The 18,218-nt window shown below is 38.1% G+C and overlaps 1 protein-coding gene across 1 annotated transcript in view; it reads left to right on the top strand.

Annotated features, from left to right (window-relative positions):
* The window catches only part of CENPC (centromere protein C), a 28,078-nt gene that overhangs the window by 5,543 nt on the left and 4,317 nt on the right, over positions 1 to 18,218 (top strand). Inside the window, exons 8-18 of the mRNA XM_077177135.1 lie at positions 137 to 516; positions 1,167 to 2,004; positions 2,550 to 2,588; positions 3,803 to 3,870; positions 4,988 to 5,056; positions 6,812 to 6,916; positions 7,714 to 7,812; positions 10,374 to 10,481; positions 10,764 to 10,918; positions 11,337 to 11,427; positions 12,852 to 12,921. Coding sequence (XP_077033250.1) covers positions 137 to 516; positions 1,167 to 2,004; positions 2,550 to 2,588; positions 3,803 to 3,870; positions 4,988 to 5,056; positions 6,812 to 6,916; positions 7,714 to 7,812; positions 10,374 to 10,481; positions 10,764 to 10,918; positions 11,337 to 11,427; positions 12,852 to 12,921 — 2,022 coding nt within the window. The remainder of the gene's footprint in view (positions 1 to 136; positions 517 to 1,166; positions 2,005 to 2,549; positions 2,589 to 3,802; positions 3,871 to 4,987; positions 5,057 to 6,811; positions 6,917 to 7,713; positions 7,813 to 10,373; positions 10,482 to 10,763; positions 10,919 to 11,336; positions 11,428 to 12,851; positions 12,922 to 18,218) is intronic.

The raw sequence follows: 18,218 nt of genomic DNA, 5'->3' as shown, positions 1-18,218 counted from the left end.
AACTTTATAATAATTCTTTTGAGGAACATTCTGTACAGTGTCTAGGTGTGGGGAGTTACCACTAGACTTGGAAGACTGAAAGTCAATTTCCCCCCCACCCTGATTGATATGAATGTTTTTTCCCTCTGTTCTTTAGATATTCAACCTCCATATCACCACCATCACCTCGTCCTGTGAAATATCAAGAAATAGAAATAGAAAATGAATGTGAATTTTTAATTGATGAATCAGGTGGTGCATCTTCTACTTCTTGGATTTCGATACCCACTAAGAAGAAAAAATCAAAAAATGATGGCTCTGCAGCTCCCATTTCTAAACCTCAGCCCTCTGAAAAGGAGAAGACACAGAATAAGAAAGTCAAGAACAGGAAAGTACAGGGTAAAGCACTTACTAAACAGAAACTGGATCATCCAGATGTTGGAGCTTTTGACTTCAAAGAAACATCAGTGTCAGATCCAATCCCTAATAGCGAAGAAAATGTCCTTACATCTCAAAGCCGAAAGAGTACTTGTGTGGGTAAGTTATTTAACAGCTCTTCAGACTTGACCTTGCAGGTCACATTACTGGGTTATTTTCTGGTGGTTTATGAGAAAATTATAATGAAGTAGAGGATAGACATCAATAGATTCTTTTTTGGTGTTTCAGTTGTGCAGTTAGATTTGGGTGAGACAGAGAGGCAGTGAGACAGCGTCTTCACTTTTTTGCCACATCCTTTGCCTTTCCTGTTAGAACATTAACAATTAAATTAGCAGTGTTGCCTTTTTGTATGAAGAGTCATAGAAAGTAGGTGCCCAATAAGCTTTTGTTCCTCTTGCTATAGAAAGGCAGTTATATTTGGACAGGAAGGGGATTGAGTTTTAGGAATTGTTTGTGAAGAGTTTTGTAGCATGAAAAACACTGAAAACTGGAAAGCAGACTGAATGTAACATTTCTGCCCCCTTTTTTTAATTAGGAAATACTGGAAGTACACCAAAAAGTTTTTTGTAGACTATAGTTTAGGGAAAGCCTTCTTCTGGCCAGTGGTGATAAAACTGGTTTTGTGATACCTTTTTTTTTTTTCCCCCATTTTTATTCTTTGGGGTTTTTTTATGCATTCAAATGTTAACATATATCTTCAGGTTTAATGGGAAAAGGTATTCATGTCCAAATATTTTGTGTATTGACAGGAAAGACTAAAAAGGATGCATTTAGACAAGACTCTCCAAACCAGAAAAAGAACACATCCTGGAAACCAGAAGCTGGAGAACCAGTGTGGCCTGGATTGGAAACAGAACCATCTGATGAAGAGCAGTGTAAAATAAGTATGCCAAGTGAGGATTTACCTATGCCCTCATCTGGGCCTCAGAAAGACCAGACTGTGTCACTGAAAAAGTCTCTCAAGTCTTCCAAGAATCTGCAGTTGGCTTCTAAAGCTTCTCAGCATTTAGTTAAGAAGAAACAAACTGCTAAGGAGAAACTTCCGAAAGTCAAAGTAGCTAAGAGAGGGACAGTAACTCCAAGGAAAAAGCTTAAAATATCTGTCCAGAAAAGTAGTAATAAAAAGCCTCAGTTACAAAGAGAGGAGAGTTCTGACAGTGGACCTGGTGAAGAAGAGCTTGAAAGAGAGCCTGTAGAACTGAATGAAGTGTGCGCCACATCTTTGCATCAGAAATTAGAGACTCCTGTGATTCAGAAGTTGACTAAGCCCAAGAAACCTAGAAAAGCATTACACACACCAGAGTCACCTGGTGATGCCAATAGCAGAACTCCTCTAAAAGCACTCCAGCATCCTGTGGAGAGTGTGAAGAATCCTGGAAAGAAATGGTCTGCCAAGTCTTCAGGGAAGATACCCAAAAAGATTCCACGTAGAACAAATAAAGCTCTTCACTCAAGCTCTGAAGGCTCTGAGTCTCAAACAGATTCTGACAGCTCTTCTGTACAGGACACCGCAAGGAAAAAACAGAAGTTACCAGATGTGAAAATAAAAAGTAACAAAAGAAAACATAACAGACAGCATGGACCACAGTAGGCTTTTTGTGTTTCTTCACAAGTGTAGTATGTAACTTGGTAGATAATTAAATACATCTTGTCAACTTCTAAGCAATGGTGGCCCAGTTCAAGTACATGGTAGTTTGAGGCTGGTTGAATAGTTAATAGAGAAACCAAGCAGTTTAATCAACATTCTTTTCTCAAAGCTCAGTGCCATACTTGGTGTCTCCTACATGAGGAAAATTGTTCTAGTTTTCTTGTGAGACTTGCAGAGCAGATCTAGTTTAACACAACCCCACCACCCACGGAATAACTTCACTGTCAAATTGGTTCCTTTTTAAAGATAAATTTAGAAAATACAGCATGTAATTCTTCAGCTATATTTATTTTTGTCAATCTAAAGACTAAGTTCAAGTGGTTTAAAACCTGGTTGATAATCACTGATCTTTGCATTGCTTTTTAATTTTTTTTTAATGTCTTCTTTATAGTTTTGTTCAGGACATAAAATTATTGACCTACAGGTTCCTTTCATTCAGTTTATTTAACACCAAATATAATAAGAGTGTTGTTTTCTTTTCTAGGGATTCCTTTGTAGCTGGGAAGGTTGTGAGCTGCCAAAGGTAATTTCCTGAGTTGTCTGAAAAATGTTACTTTAATCCTACTTCTGCCCCAAGGAGATGCCCTGAGAGTGGGCAGCTGGTACAGCTGCTGTGTTCTGTGCTCTACTGGTGAAACACCAAGTAGAACAGCATTGTGATTCCTGCTTGAGGGCTTTAAATACTGTGCTAATACAGTTAATAAAGTAATACAATTTTTCTTTCTCTCATGAATAGGGGGTCATAATAAGCTTATTGCCTTTGGGGATTTCTTTCCTTTGAGGCTTGCTTCCACATCAGTGTGTAATTTTTGAACAGAAAGATCAGTGCTCCTAGAACTAATGATAGCTGCACTAATAAAATTGATGTCAGGGTATAGAGCTCAATCTACAATCCAAACTCTTTGTGCATGTACATAGGCATGTATCTTCCCCTTTCATGAGATGGAAACTTAATAACGAAGCAAACAGGAGTGGCAGTCTGTGAATTTATTCAATTCTTATGCACTCATTGTACTGAAAATGTTTGGGACTTTATTTCTAAGGCGAACTTACTGCAGACTGACTTGGACAAATTTGCAGTGTAGATTTGCTAACCTAGGTAATTGAAATGCACCTTTTGCAGTTGAGGTGGATAACAGCTGAACTTCATTGGCACAGTAAAAGCAGTGAAGCACAGCCTCAGATGGGAGAATGAGGGTCAAGGGTGCTGATTCTAAGGCTGTAGAAGTTCTGTGACAAGTGGCTTGATTGCTAGAGAATCTCTGTTGGAGTTATATGTGTAAATTGTTGCCATTTTATGGGGAGGATTTTATGACAGGCTACATTTTATTTTCCTGTCCTTTCCTTAGAGTATGCAAAACAACTCTTTAAAGCTCTTTTAATTATAAATTATCTTTTATAATTATGGTATATGGAAAATTGTTAAAGTAATGCTACAAAGGTGGCGAGAAGATCTGTTCTGGAATGGAGAAAAAAAGTTTAGGAAACCTCTTTAGAGAGGAGGTGTGAACACTAATTGTCTGCCTGATGACTGAGTAGGGGAGTAGTTCATGAACTTCTGACCTATGATTTTTAAGGAGTAGTCATTTGCTTCAGTGTGTAATTGGTATAGACTTGTTTAAAAGCAAAATAGAACCCAGCCCACATGATCTGAAGAAAACTTGAATTTGCTGTTCTTGGTAGTGCTGTAATGTTCCTTTGACATGTTCAAGCAGGTGTATTTTTTTTCCTTTGCAGTGGGCCTGTTCTAGAAGATGGACTTACTTCCAGCACTAAGTCTCCTGAGCAGGATGATATATCTTCAGGTAATGTTTGAACTTTATAATTCTTTGCATTTTATGTATAAGCTTCTTATAAACTGTGACTGACAGTTCAGTACTTTCTGTTGTATTCAGCTTGTCCAGAAGAAGAAATGCAGATTTTATTGGCTGTGGTTACATTTCTATCCAAGTGTGTGGTACAGCATGCCAGCTTTATCTGGTTAGCTTTGGGAGAACATAACCCTCCATGTTTTGGCATCATGCATACCAGGATAAAGTTATTCTTTCTAAAATACTTTGAACAAAATTTTCAGGCTCAGTTTGTACCAGTTTGATGTGTTCCCATGTGATGGTCCTGTATGCAGTCACTTCAAGTAAATCTGAGCCAAATTACAGCATTGATGAAGTCATGGCCTGTTCCCCAAAGAATACTTGGGTGTTTTTTTGGGGGAGGGGTTGTTTGTTTTGTTTGGTTTTTTGTTTCTGGGGGCTTTTTTGTTAGCTTTGTTGTGTTAGGTTTATTTTTTTTGGTTTTTTTTTTTTTTTTTTTTTTTTTTTTTTTTTTTTGTTAGTTGTTTGGTTTGGTTTTGTGTTTGGAGGTTTTTGTGTGGGAAGGGTTATTATTATTTGTTTGGTTTCAGTTTTAAATTTCACTGCACAAGTTCCACATGTTGTCGTAATGAACATGAGCCCTGGAGATACAAAGTCTTTTCCTTAGTGCTTCAGAGCCAGATGTGGATGTCATTAGTCCATGCAATGCTTTTTTCAGATACCTACTTTTGTGTGTGTGCTGGTAAAAAATTTGTTCTGAAGTTAGGTTTCAGTGATATAAATCTAAATGACCTTGCATTTTGATCAATAAAATTTTGTGTATAGTTTATGATTTGTCAGTGTTCACTTTATCAAGAGGGATAGGTCTGAGGAGTATTTACTTGAATGTATGGTTTTCAAGTAATTTTTAAGTTTACTCTGTTTAAAACTAATTACAGATACTGTTTATCTACACTGGATTTAATATATGTTTATAGCAAAAGGTGTTGGTGGAAGCACTGTCCTTGGGACTTCCGTTTGTGTTACTTTTGGCTGCTTCTAGTTGGCATATTGAATAAAAGTCAGGAATAATAAGTGCCTTTGGTGATGGGGTTTTTGAATGTGTTTTCAGATAATTCTGAAGACTTGAATTACAAATTAAGACATCTGTTGTCAGACGAAATAGCAAAGCATAAAATAGGTAAGAGTATTTTAAAATATAATGTAAGTGTGTAAATGCAAGTGCATTTTCAACTTAATTTAAATGTTACTGAAGGAGACACAGACAAACACCTAGAAATGGGTTCATCTGTTCATAAGTATTTACAGATGGGGTTTGTTATTTCTTCAGACCTTCAGCCCTTCCCCTTATTTGAAAGTTATTTTTTAAAACTTCTAGTGTTTTTCTTTTTGTTGCTCCATTCAACAGTTATCTTTTTAACTGCCACACTTTGGTTTTTCATGGTATTGTGTTAAGGAAACTTTCAGATCTGACCATCCAGGAGCCACTCTGGCAGTCACACTCCCACCACCACAGACTTAAAGTCCTGGGACTGAAACCCCTTTACAGTGGGTGGCTCCAGTGCCCTGACAGGTGCCCCATTTGACTCTGTACACAGCCAGATTTCCTTCCTGGCTTGCCTCTGAGTTTCTCATAGCAGAGTCTCAGACCTCTGGTTCCTTTAAGTAATTTTATGGTGTAGCAACAGAATAACAGCTTAAACTGGAACCAAGGACTATCTGGGCTTTAATACCCCCACATTGTGTGCTCGACAGTCCGGGGAGCTGCTGGTCCTTCCAGCTGAGTCCTCAGCTCCTGCTGTGTGCCTGAGTGTCCGGTCACTGGGCTGGGCCACAGGTCCCTGTGCCCATTGTGGTTCAAAGGGGCAGCATCAGCTCATGACCTCTTGCCTGAGGCTCTCCTGCAGAGCTCAATCTCTAGCTGGCACTGCAGCTCCACACCCAGCTGTGTGCACTGAATATATTCCTAAAAAACTGAGTCAGGACAAACTCTTACTGTACAGTGAGAACAGTAAGAGTTTGAATTGGTTTCATGCAGTAAAACTGAGGGTGCAAATAACCTGACTTCTGTGGTGGTCTGAGTCTGGATAGGATGGAACAATGGTCATGCAGTCAGTTGTAGTCCCATGCTTGTCTGTTTACATTGTGGGTGTTCTTTTATTGGCTTCATTATTATTTTATGCACAACACTTGAGTTGTCTACCTTCAAAAACTGTTTCAGCAACTGTTTCATATTTACCATTTTTAACATTTAAATATTCTTGATTAATTTGCTTTAAGATATTAAGGGGCTTTTACTCTTCTTACAAACACTAAAATATCATGGTGTATTCATATATGGCAGCTTACACAACTTCAAAGTTGAGACTATGTGATTAGTACATGTGAAGATAAATATCTGACAAATCCTGGAAATGTGTGGTTTCTTTTTGCAAAAGTGCTGCTCTTCTGGACCCTGGAAACAGGACTTCTGAATCTGGAAGAGAAGGATGTACTTAGACAGTCTCTGTTACCCTCCCCTTCCCATAACTGAGGCAGTGCCTTTTCATGGTTGTTAATGAAATCCCCCAGATTCAGGCAGGATTCTTAGTCTTTATCAAGAAATTTGTCTTCACAGATGTAGCATGTTTGCTGTCCTTGAGCTTGAGCTCCTAATGTCTGTGTATCAGTGATTCACTAACATATAGAGAATGAAATCTAATGTCAAGTCAGGGTGGTGGTTGTGTAAGAAAAAGGAGGGTGAAATACTGATTTATGCAAAAGAAGGTATTTGGTAATACTTGAATCCTATTTTCTTGTCATGATAGCAATGTGATAAAAATATCAGCTGGGAAGGGCTGACCCGTTTGTGGTACAGAACAAGAGGAAATAATACTTAATATTTTCTGTCTCTGAATTTTCCTTTCATACTTAATGACTTCATCCTTGAAATCAGTAATGCCTTCCAACACTCCTAATGTTCGTCGGACAAAAAGGATACGGCTGAGACCTCTGGAATACTGGAGAGGCGAGCGTGTAAACTATACTATGAAGCCTTCAGGTATTAGTTCCAAAATACCAATATTGCTCCCTTCTGACAAAGCAGAATAGAAAAATCTGAGTTGATCTTATGCTGTGCAAGCCTTGAGATACTTACTATTGGGTAACTTTTTAAAAATGATTATTTGTGGTCTCCAGTTACTTAGTCGTCTCTCCATGTAGTTTTCTTCTCCTCTGATACTCCTGTGTCAGCTGAAAATAATATCAGCGGAGCATGTTAAGTACTTTTGCCTTCTCTGTTGAGGGAATAACAGAAGAGTTTCTCTGTACTAGTGGGTTTTTTATGTCAGAGATTGTGTGTGATTCTGGAAAAAGAGACAATCTACTGGATCACTCATTGGAGCATTTCTTTTTGTGTAAAGATTGTTTTAGAGAGCAGATACCATAACATTTTATAGTCTCAGTGTTAAATACCCTAAGTGAGAAAATATATCTTGTTCTCAGTAATTTTTTTGCTGACAATTCAGCCTAGTTTAGTTAATTAGTTCACTCAAAATAGTATTTTTTTGTGTCTGTAAAAGTGATATTTTATCTTAAAAATTATTTACATGTCATGGCTTTCTGAAATGTTCTTTGACTGAAATTTGATAAAATAATTTTCAAAATGTCTCAAGTTGCATTGCACTCCAAAGTACTTAATGTTAAAAAGTTTTTTTTTTCTGGCTTTCTAAAGTGATCTGAAAAGTTCAGCATCAAGGAAGTCTATTCTCAATTGAAATGCTGATTGGTTGTGCAAGTTTGCATTCTTTTAATTTTATTATGAGTTAGTGGACTTAGTTTAACTTCCTTTTGTTTCAGGAGGACTTGTGATTAGTGGACTCGTGCATCCAGAAACAGAATCTCCCAGGAAGAGTAAAAGGAGGAAGGATTGTCCCAAGCAGAAAACAGGTAAAACAGGTAGGAACAAAGACTTTTTTCCTTTGGATACTTTAAAAAGTCTCTTTAATCAAATGCTCTACTGCTCTAAGATTTTTCTCCCGTAATCACTCAGTTCTCTCTCTCTTTATACCATAATTTATTAATGTGATCTGATAAGGAAAAACCTGCTCCAACTGGATCTATAGCAAAGCTATACATTGTTGTAGTAAAATTGTTCACTTTTCAGCGTAAGAAAGGAAGAAATGCTAGACATACCCAGAAATGCTGTTGTGCCTTTAAAGCAGGGGCTGAAGAGACTAAACTGTCCTCATTTTGTGTTCAGATCATGATGCTAGTGTGCATGGTTAAGGTATAAAAACTTGTAGCCATTTTGCTGAAGCCTGTAATACATCTAAAAATGCAGCAGAGAGTGTTAGTAGGGCTACAAGCTATTGTAGTTTAAATACAAAACCACAACACAATAGGTGAAGAGAGCTTTAAGAACAGTGCATAAAATGGTTAAAAGTGGGCAATAAAGCAATGTTTAAGCAAACCTAGACTCTCTGGCCAGTATATAATAAACATGTAAGTAGTGCTCAAAAAAGAGAGTCAAAGTCCAAAAGCCAGATTATTTTTGCTGTGCTCTCTGGAAAATGTTGTAATGCTATAGAGCCTTTCTTTATGGGGACTGTCTAGAGCTTTTGTTTGAAGCTGAAACATTTCTCTTTGAAGTTATAGAACCATTAAAACAAGTGCTAACAAACATGGAAAATGCCATATGGATCTAGTACTAAACTAATCAGGACTGACATAATCATCAGAGAAATAAGGAAGAAAACAATCACTGTTGGTACCAATTTCTGATTTTACATGTGTTTCATGTAAGTTTTATTCCTTACCTCAAAAAGAAAGTGGTATGACTAGAGAAGGCTTAGAGAAAGCTCATCAACTTCCTGAGGTGAATTCTCCTCAAGCCTGAAGAGAGTACTATGGAGGCCTCTAAGGAACAGGTCTAAAACACCTCTGAAATCGTGAGTGACATAGAGAAGGGAAATAGAAATAAATGGTCTTGTTGGGGTTTTCTGCTTGTTTTTTTAAACACAAGAATAGAAGGTATAGAGGGAAGACAGTGAGAGCTGGGTTATTCAGCAAAATAAGGTGGCCATTCTCACTGTGTGCTTCCTGCCCAGAATATTATGCATAAAAGTATTTATGTAGTTTCAAGGCAAGAACCAGATACATTAACCGGAGAGTTAATAGCTCTAAATAAAGTATGGGAACTCCAGGTTAGAGGTGGAAAGTATTCAATTGAATATATTATATTGAGTATATTATTACAGCATTTTGAGGAATGGAAGGAGTACCTGCTTTGGGCCACTGATGGGAGACAGGACCCTGGTATAGATCAATATTTGGTCTAAGTACAGTTTATATTGTAATATAAATCACTTGCAGCCCATGAGATCCTGAGCTGGTAGTGACTGTTCATATTGTATCTTACAAGAACTATTGGCTGCTTGAAGTGCCTTTGAACTGTCTTCCAGAAGTGATTGATTTCCTCTGTGGCAGACATTCATCCTCAGAGATAGTCTTTCACTTACATCCTTGGGTCTTAGTGATGCATGTAAGGCCTGTCAGCCAAGTAGAATTTCTAGCACAAATTCTTAAATGTTATTGATACAATAAAAATACTGTTTTTATAGCTATAGCGTTGTACCTGTTGCTGCTTCTTTTTATAGAGGAATGGTTATGTTGGAACAAAGCTGTTCAAACATAGTAACTTTCTTCCTCCCCCTGACAGTCTTACTGTAAGAGTATTTAAGCTGCCATGAGTGCCTACAAAGTGCTATAGCTTGCCTTTAGCATGCTTCTTCTGTCTGTGTTTAAAGAAATTTCCTGTGCACTGTAGAGCTAAAATTGTCTGCTTAAGAGAATTCTGCAAGAGAGCTTTGGGATATTTATTCTGCCGTGAACATTCTAAAGCATCTCTTTTCTGTTTGAGAAGCATAGTGTTGTCATCAATTCTTAGGATATTTCTTTCTCTGGAAAAGTCCTTCTTATTATAGCAATAGTTCTCAGATTTACAACTTAGAGTGAGATTCCTTAGTGTTATTTCTTGAGAAAGGGAAAATTGGACATGTGCTTATCTTTGAATGCTTTCTCTCTTAAGTCCCCTGATGCCTATCAACAATACGTTGAGCAAAACCACCTGTTCTTCACTCTTCATCATGTATTTCATATTCTCTCAGCATCTGTTGCTAGAAAAACACATCTCTCAAAACATACAGTTTAGTTTTGAATAAATACTATTGTTAATAGCGTAGGATAAATAGTTGGAATTTCCCCAGGAAATTCCTTAGGATTTAGAGAGTTTCATCTATAACACACAGAAATTATTTCAATGAAAAAGATATTTTCAAAGAATTGTTATGGATGGTTTTCTTTATTTGAAGGAAGAGTGTTCCTTCTGTTTAGTCAGTTATTAAAGAAAATTTCGTTACTTAATGTGTGACATTGGAATTGTGGAAAAGTTGTGGTTAAATTATTAACTTCTTGAAATCTATATTGATTACTTTTTTGGTCTTGTTTTGGTTTCTTAGTATCCTCAGATAGAGGAGAGATACCTGCAAGTTTGGACCACAGCTTAGCTGATGCATCGAAGCCAGTCATTGTACTGGACCCAGTAACAAATAATGAAGTGCATCTAGGTGAGTTGATGGCTGGGACCAAGGGACTTCCTGAATTATGTAGACTTATGAGAAAAAAAAATGTTCATGCCACATTGTGCATAAAAAGTTGAGGATCTGAAATACTCGTTTCTCTTCTGGAGAAAGTTCTGAGGGAGACATAAGAAGTGTCATAATTTTTCAGCTAAATGTTGAGTCTGGCTTTTGGAGGTGTTGCACTGAAACAATATCTATTGCACTGAGCTTGTAACAAGACTAATTGTGTGGTAGCATTAATGCTAATCTCCTTGACATTTTTTGTAGATTGTATAAACACTGCAGACAGTCAAACGTACTTCTTCAAAGATGAAGCAGTAGAAATACACAAAAATTTGAATACGTCTCTTTTTGCAACTGGTAGATTGATTCTGAAACCATATAAAGAAAAGGGGCACCAGTTTGTCGACATGGATACAATAGTAAGTGTGCTTTTTAAAAGTTTTTATGAAATGGACTCTGTAAACAGAAGATCTGTTGGAGTGGTTGGAAATAATATATGAAGTTGAGAGGTCTGCCCCGCCCCCCAAAACAAATGAACATTAATGAATTGCTTACTGAAGGTTCTTTGCATGCATATTGCCCTGCTTTGCTTTGTATTAAATCTGTATGTCCATCTGCTCCTACTTTGTAAGTCTTGCAGACAAGATAGAAATATCAGAAAAATAAAACTGGACCCCATCCCCCTTTTGAACATCTTATTTTTCATCATTATGGGGAAAAGAGATTGCAGCTCTGCTGGCTGATTTGGGTTTTTATCTTTGTTATGTGTGTGCAAGTGTTTTCTTGGATATCTTCCTTAAATGGTGCTAACCTTAGAACCCTTTGGCTTCCATTAAGGCTTTCCATATTATCCATGGCAAAGTTATTGTGACATTACATAACACATCGTATTACCTGACTGCAGGGGACTGCTTCTATGTTCCAGCAGGTGAGTGTGTGTGTGTGTGTGTGTGTGTTGGAAGGTGCAGGAGCCTAAATCAGCATGCTAGGAATCAAATCCAAACAGAATGACTGAATAGACAATGGGACAGTATGGGGTGAGGAAGAATGGAATGTGATACAACACTGGACATGGCTTGAAGATCTAATGGTTGAATGCGGGGATACACATACCTCTTGTTTATGTGAGTTGGCCTCAAAGTTTTGATGACACTACCAAGTTCTAAGAGTAAATTTCTCTTGGTTTTTTGGTTCTGTCACTAGCTGTAGTGTTGAGGAAACATCACAGACAGCTTAATGTTACTAGTAATTAATATAATTGTTTCTGTTACCATATGCTTGCTGCTTTTTTCCTCTGTAAAATTATGAAAATCCATTTGGATCAGTTGACCATATTTTGTGCTTTGTGCTCATATATAGAAGGTTCAGCTATCTTGTTGACTAGGTTGTAACTTCATATGTTTTCTTGAGAATTTAAAGACCTGATTTTGTCCTTCTGATATAAAAGTGGCATGAATTCCATATGGGAGGCTGTTCATCAGTGGGTTAAGACACTAGTCTGGAGAGTCGAAGTAGTGTTAAAGCAGGCTGTACATGAAGCTGTAGAGAGCTTTTGTACAGCTTTCTTGTGAAGAGGCTTATCTTTAGAAAGTGAGGAATTAGCCCATTTTTTCCCTGTTAACTTTTCAGCACAGTGTCCTGGCTGAACAGTTGTTACTTAGTTAATGCTTGATGCTTTGAAGCTGTTTTTTGGTGTTACAATCTTAAAAGTCTAGTGGGTCTGCAGAGACAATTTTGTCATTTGGTTTTTGGGAAAGCAGATTATATAAAATGCTGAAAGTTTTGTATGACCATAAGGATCTACACTTCATTCTTCCCTGCTTCCTGATGGGTGCTCTCAGTATGGCTGGATGGGCAATGCAGTGTTTGTGGCAGGTGATCCCTGTAATTCACTGTGTGGCTGTATATGAATGTAAGGATGTTGTTCATTCCCAGTGTTCAGGGCCTATTAGATAATTCTGTTTTGTGGTCATGTTAGTGTGCAAAACTCAAGTGAAGATCTGCAGATAAGTTTCCATGTGCAGTTTTTATTGATAGTTTCTATAGGAATAAATTAAAGTAAATTCAATCACCTTAAAGTTTTATTGTGGGTTTTGAGAGCTGAGAACTCATGCCTGTTACATTCTTCTCAGTAAAAATCTTCTAAGCACAGATGAAAGTAAATGACATCAGGTGTATTCCTTGTCGTCTCTTTGAAATGCACTGACCTGCCTGTAAGAGTGGCATCCTAGATTAAGAGCTAATTTTCCTTCTGTTAAAATATATTAAATGGAATTATACTTTGCTCACAGGAGAGGACTTAAAAAATTGCCAGTGGATCCTAAGGAAAACTTACTCTGTTTTTCTTTGTAGGAAATGGATATAACATACGAAATCTTCTGAATGAAGAAAGTGTTCTTCTCTTCACACAACTCAAAGACAGGTGAAGAACTTTCTGCAAAGAAGTTTGCTTAAACACTTGTCAAATTTTTGTATGTTCTGAAGTATTTTTTACGTACAAAAATGTTTGAGCGGGCCCACCCTAACATTACAAATGAATACACAGCAGCTGAAATCAAGATAAGAAGAGTTGAGGGAAAAAACCCCGAAGAATATTGGTAGTTTGCTGTCAAAGTGAAATGACATACGGAAGGGCCTTGCTCTGCATCAGTTACTGTTCTTGTGCCATCCAGTGACAAAAAGATAAAAGTATGAAATGTGTGGGTGTATTTGTTGTTCCAAATTGTATCAATATGCTTAATCTCCCTAAAGATGCTTAGCACTTGAAAAAACGTTGGCATCCTCAGCTAACATCTGATAGATAGTCTTAACGACTGCCTGGTACAACCTGCTTAGAATAATCTCTGTTTAAATGACAAACCTGCTGTTTGTATTTCAGTAATTGTTGTCTAGGAGATGGGCTGCTGCAAGGCTGCTGTGCTGGGGTCCAGCTGCCTTCTCATATGTTAACGACAGGCAACCCTTCCTTGTCTGGCAGCTGGATGATTAGTGCCTCCAATCTGAATAGGAAAATAGGAGCTCTTAAGAAGGAGCTTATCAGTTGTGTCTTTTGCGTGGAAGCTATGGCTTGATTAGCTCTGAACATTGTTGATAGCTTTATTTTGTGTAACAGTGATAGGTCATTGCCAAATGTATTACTTTAATATCTCCTTTTGATTTGCTTGCTGTGTTCCTGGATAATAATGAGGACCATTGGGAAAGCTGTAATTATACTGTATACTCCAGAAGCCAAGTCTAGACAGCAGATGGTATACATAGCATTTGTCTCCCAAGCTCTTCGAGGTTCCTTCTGGCTGAAGATAAGGATAAACTACAGCTCTTCTCATATGCTGCTTTCTATCTCTGGTCATTGCTATCCTTGAAGAGAAGGAGATAAGGAAAATTGAATTGGAATCGTGAACTCTTAAGGACTTGAGGATTGAGCACTAACCTTGTTACCAGTCTTGGCCATGATCTTTATGCTAAATCTAGAGTATACATTAAAGTAGGAAAGAGGAATTGGCTTTCAGCTCTCAGCTAATTTCCTGTGTCTGTGAAAGGTCTTGGACACCAAGATTACCATGCCTCTGTGAAAGATCCTTTGGATTGGGGAATTTGAGCTAATACTTTGTCATTCTCTTTCAAGCAGTAGTTCCTTTGGTTAGTGCATATGTAGACTGACAGTGGAAATACTTGGTAGAAGTTGTGTGCTATCTTTTCATTCACTACTAAGTCACATGTAGCTCTGAGAAGATGAAACAGGAGCATGCATATTGCTATTTAGTTCTGTCTTGAAACAAACTATTTACTCTCAGAGTTCAGACTACACAGAAAGTCTTTTTTTTCCCAGCCTCAAATTTTGTAAGCAGTTTAAGAGTTAAAAAAGAAAAAAGTCATTTAGTCACTAGGTATAAATTTGATGTTGGCAGCTTTTCTAAATTTTGGGCTTGGGTTGGTCTCTTCAAGGTCAGCAAGATTCAAATCTTGTGCTGGAGCCATACCAGCTACCAGATGGGCACACATGCTGTCTCACTGCTTGAGGGGATCCCACCCACTAAAACATTTAGTTTTTAAGTCTTTCAGCTCCTCAGGCCTACAGAGATCTGGAACTTTGCCACTTGGAAAAAGTACAGGGCTAGGATTAAACCTAAGACTCTGCTTCTAACCCAAGCAGGTCTCCCAGCAGTCAGGCCATGGATGTGATGGTCTCTGATCCCAGCAGCAAATTGGTTCCAGTTAAAAACGAGAACAAGAAAACTTTTCAGTTGTGTTAATAGCCAGGGAGTTCTGAACAAAAATGCCCTTTTCTGTGTTACCTGTCTGCAGATTGGGTAGCAGAAGGATGGATACTTAAGGGGTTAGTGTAGGTAACTTATGTGTATGGACTTACAGGGCTGTCGCTTGCCAGGGATGTGTTTTCATTTGGTGAGCTGGGATGAGAAGTGATGACAAGGTCATGTCAGGCACAGATGTGTCTTTGCCCCCTGCAACTTGGCAGCAAGATTGTGAGGAGGTTTTCTTTTGAGTCAAGAGAAATAGTTCTTCAGGATGCTTTCTAAGGCAGATTTAATGTGTGCAGACCTTTTCCTGACACAGGCTGGAAAGTGCAGATGTTCAAATGCAGGTTTCAGGTCGGCATGCCTGTTTGTGTTTTTCTTATTCTATGGCCGAGAGTGTCAAGGAGAACAGAGCAGATTTGGTAAAGTATGTCACTTTTTAGGCTGGATGGCTTTGTTGCTCTCTGACTGGTTGGTTTCTTGAAAGGCATGTCCTGTGTAGTTTGCAGAGAACATTTTGCAGCTGGACTACGTCTGAATATGTTTGTGATTTGCTTTTTTTAAGAAGCAATATCAGGTTTGTTAAAGTATGTTCTGTGGAATACTGCTCTGGTTTAGCAACAGTTCTCTTATTTGTCAGTAGATGGGGCTTCAAGCACAGCTCTTAGTCCTTTGCTGGCCTCTGCACTCATTAGGGTCTGGTTTTTGAAAGGCAGGAAGATCAGTATGTTAGAGGTGGAGATAAATTTAGTTGAATTCTCTTGCAAGGAGATGTAAATCAGTTGCCATTCACAGTAGGACTTAACTACTGAAGGTTGCTAAGTTCATTCAGTTACATGGATGTTGTACTTGTTGCAGCCACTTGCACAAAATTGTTCTTTAAAACATTAGTACACAGCAGGACCTGGATTGTTCACTGTTGGTCTGGATTGCATTTCAAATTTTTTTCTTCAACTTGGCACTTGTTAGAAATTTGCTGCTGTGTCATTAGCCTAAATATAGTGTGAGGAGGTGCAGGAGAATCTTCTGAGTGCCAGGACTCCTATGGCTGCTGAGTTCTGCAGTGTGTCAATCAATAATCAGTTGCTAGTCAGAAGCCGCAGCTGATGTTTCACCTCTGCCTGGTCTTGTTTTGGTTCCTGCTTCCTACATTTTTGTGTACAGCAGGCCAAATAGGATATTGCAAAGAAATAAGCCTTTTCTGAAATGTGACAAGTTAGTGTTCTTCCTGCAAACATGTGATTCTTTTTGGCAGCCTGTTTTCTGCTCTGCTGAGTAATTTCACTTCTACTGGCTACTGTGGTTTAGCCAGGTGTTTGTGGAGCTAGACTGAAGTTGGTTAACCAGTGTTACCTGTTGTGGAGTGAAGTTGGGATCTTTGTCTTGAAGAAGACAAAATATGAGATACACTTACTGTTCCTGGAGGATACATGCTGATATCTTAGTGGGTATCCCTGTTTTTCGGTATTTGAAGTCATTGCTTTCTATCAGCAGTAATTGAGAGAGCTGGAAACAAAAGCCAAGTCACTTATTTCACCTTTATGTTAATAGGTTCATGTATTCTATAGCAGGTACTATGGTAACATCCAGGGGCTTCTTTTAAGAGGCTTAACTGAGAAGTCATGCCACAATAAAAAGCCACAGCTTTGAAGGCTGTGGCTCCCTTCAAAAAAATTACAGGTTAGTAGGTTCTTTTGCAAATCTATCTTTTTGTAGTTTTATTTGGTTGGAAAGCTGTTCCTGTTTTTTAAACAAAGCTTTTTGAAGCTTAAATTAACAGAAGAGTGATTGCAGAACAGTCAGATGTGTATGCACATCCATATTTGTACAGCTCTGTAAATCTAAAATAGGAGATTGTGAGCTGAGTAATTACAGACAAAATAAACAGGACCAATAAAACAAACTGTTGAGGCACATGTACAGCATCTTCTATTTTGCAAGTGCACAACTAAATTGGTTATCTGCAGATGATTTTAAATTAACATTTGGGGAATGCAATAAACCTAAAGAGCTATTTCCTCATTTCATAACAGTTGAAAAGGCATTTCAGCATGAAGGAATATTTCTTATATTTCTACTGCTGTATAGACTCTGCATGATGTCTTTTGTAATACAGGATTTACTTTAAGTGGTGATTGATTGCAGGTGATACATCTAACTGAAGAGCATGGGCCATGCCTCTTTAATGCTATTGACAGCTGTTGTAACTGAATATCTTAGTTCTTCCAAGCTGGTACATTTCCTTGGCAGAATCCTGTCACTTCACAAATACAATCAGAAGAGATCTCAAAGGCAAACCTTTTGGGTTGCATGGATGAGCTTCAGTTAGGATTTGACAACCAAAGTGAGTCCTATGGTCCAGTTCTAAGATGAAAACATGGTTGATTATCAGTCAGAACAGTGGGCTGCAGATCATTAGGAAACAAATATGTTAAAAGGTTTGTCTGCAGAGCTGCTTAGTGTTTTTAAGCCCACTCATAAAGCTCCTGTTCTGATCTGCTTCATTTGAGCTTCTGTGCCCCAGTAAAGGTACAACACAAATGGTTGTAAAACCACAGGTACTTTGCACTCCTGCAGTCCTGTTTGGAGCACAAGAGCAACAGTGATTGAAACAAGGAGCTGGAAGAAACAAAGTGTTTACTTTGTCAGCTCGATTGTGAGATGCAAGTCTAAAAATGTTCACAGAAATAAATATTAATATCTAGAATAAGTTTATTAAATGGGTATGATAGCTGTTAACACACATTGTTTCATTTAGCTTATTAAATTTTTTCACTGTGATGGTGTTTAAAGATGCCTTTTCCTGTGTTTTCAGTATCTATCTGAAATGAGAATTGACCAAGATGGCAGATGCATGGTAATGTTGTGAGGGTGTCTTCTGGACTCAACGTGCTGTAAAGAGGGAGGGGAAGGGAGTGATAGGAGAGGTGTGAACATCATGAAGAGCTCTATGTTAGTGCTCAGAGGTGTTACAGACTTACTGTTCTAGGTTATGCAAGGTATTTTCAGTGAAGCTCAATAACTTTGAAAATACTGATAAGGGAAAGGTTTTCTGGTGTTGGGGTCACAAGGACACAGCTGTCTTTGCTGGTAACCCATGGTCCTGGTTTGGGATTCTAGTAGTGATCAGATCACCTGCATTTGAGAACATTATGTTATCTCATCTAAAACTACAGGGTTCAGCTAATGAGCGTGATGTATAATCCACCTAAGAAGAGGCCTGAATTGAATGAATTTTACCCTTTCTTTATGTTAGCAACACTTTTGTGTTGTAGTACAGTGGGGGTAATTACAAGAATTGAAAGTTAATTACAAAAAAGTTTTTTTCAAACACTATCTGGACTTGAAATTTTATTGCTGACAAAGAGGGGGCTCCCCTAGGATGTAGTAGCCTATTCACTGAAGAAACTGAGCACTTCTCCTATATTTCAGTTAGTGTCAAGTGAGCTCTGAGGCTAATTAA

Source organism: Agelaius phoeniceus, chromosome 4 (genome assembly GCF_051311805.1).
Source record: "Agelaius phoeniceus isolate bAgePho1 chromosome 4, bAgePho1.hap1, whole genome shotgun sequence".
NCBI classification, from domain to species: domain Eukaryota; kingdom Metazoa; phylum Chordata; class Aves; order Passeriformes; family Icteridae; genus Agelaius; species Agelaius phoeniceus.
This window is presented reverse-complemented; position numbering and strand designations above follow the sequence as displayed.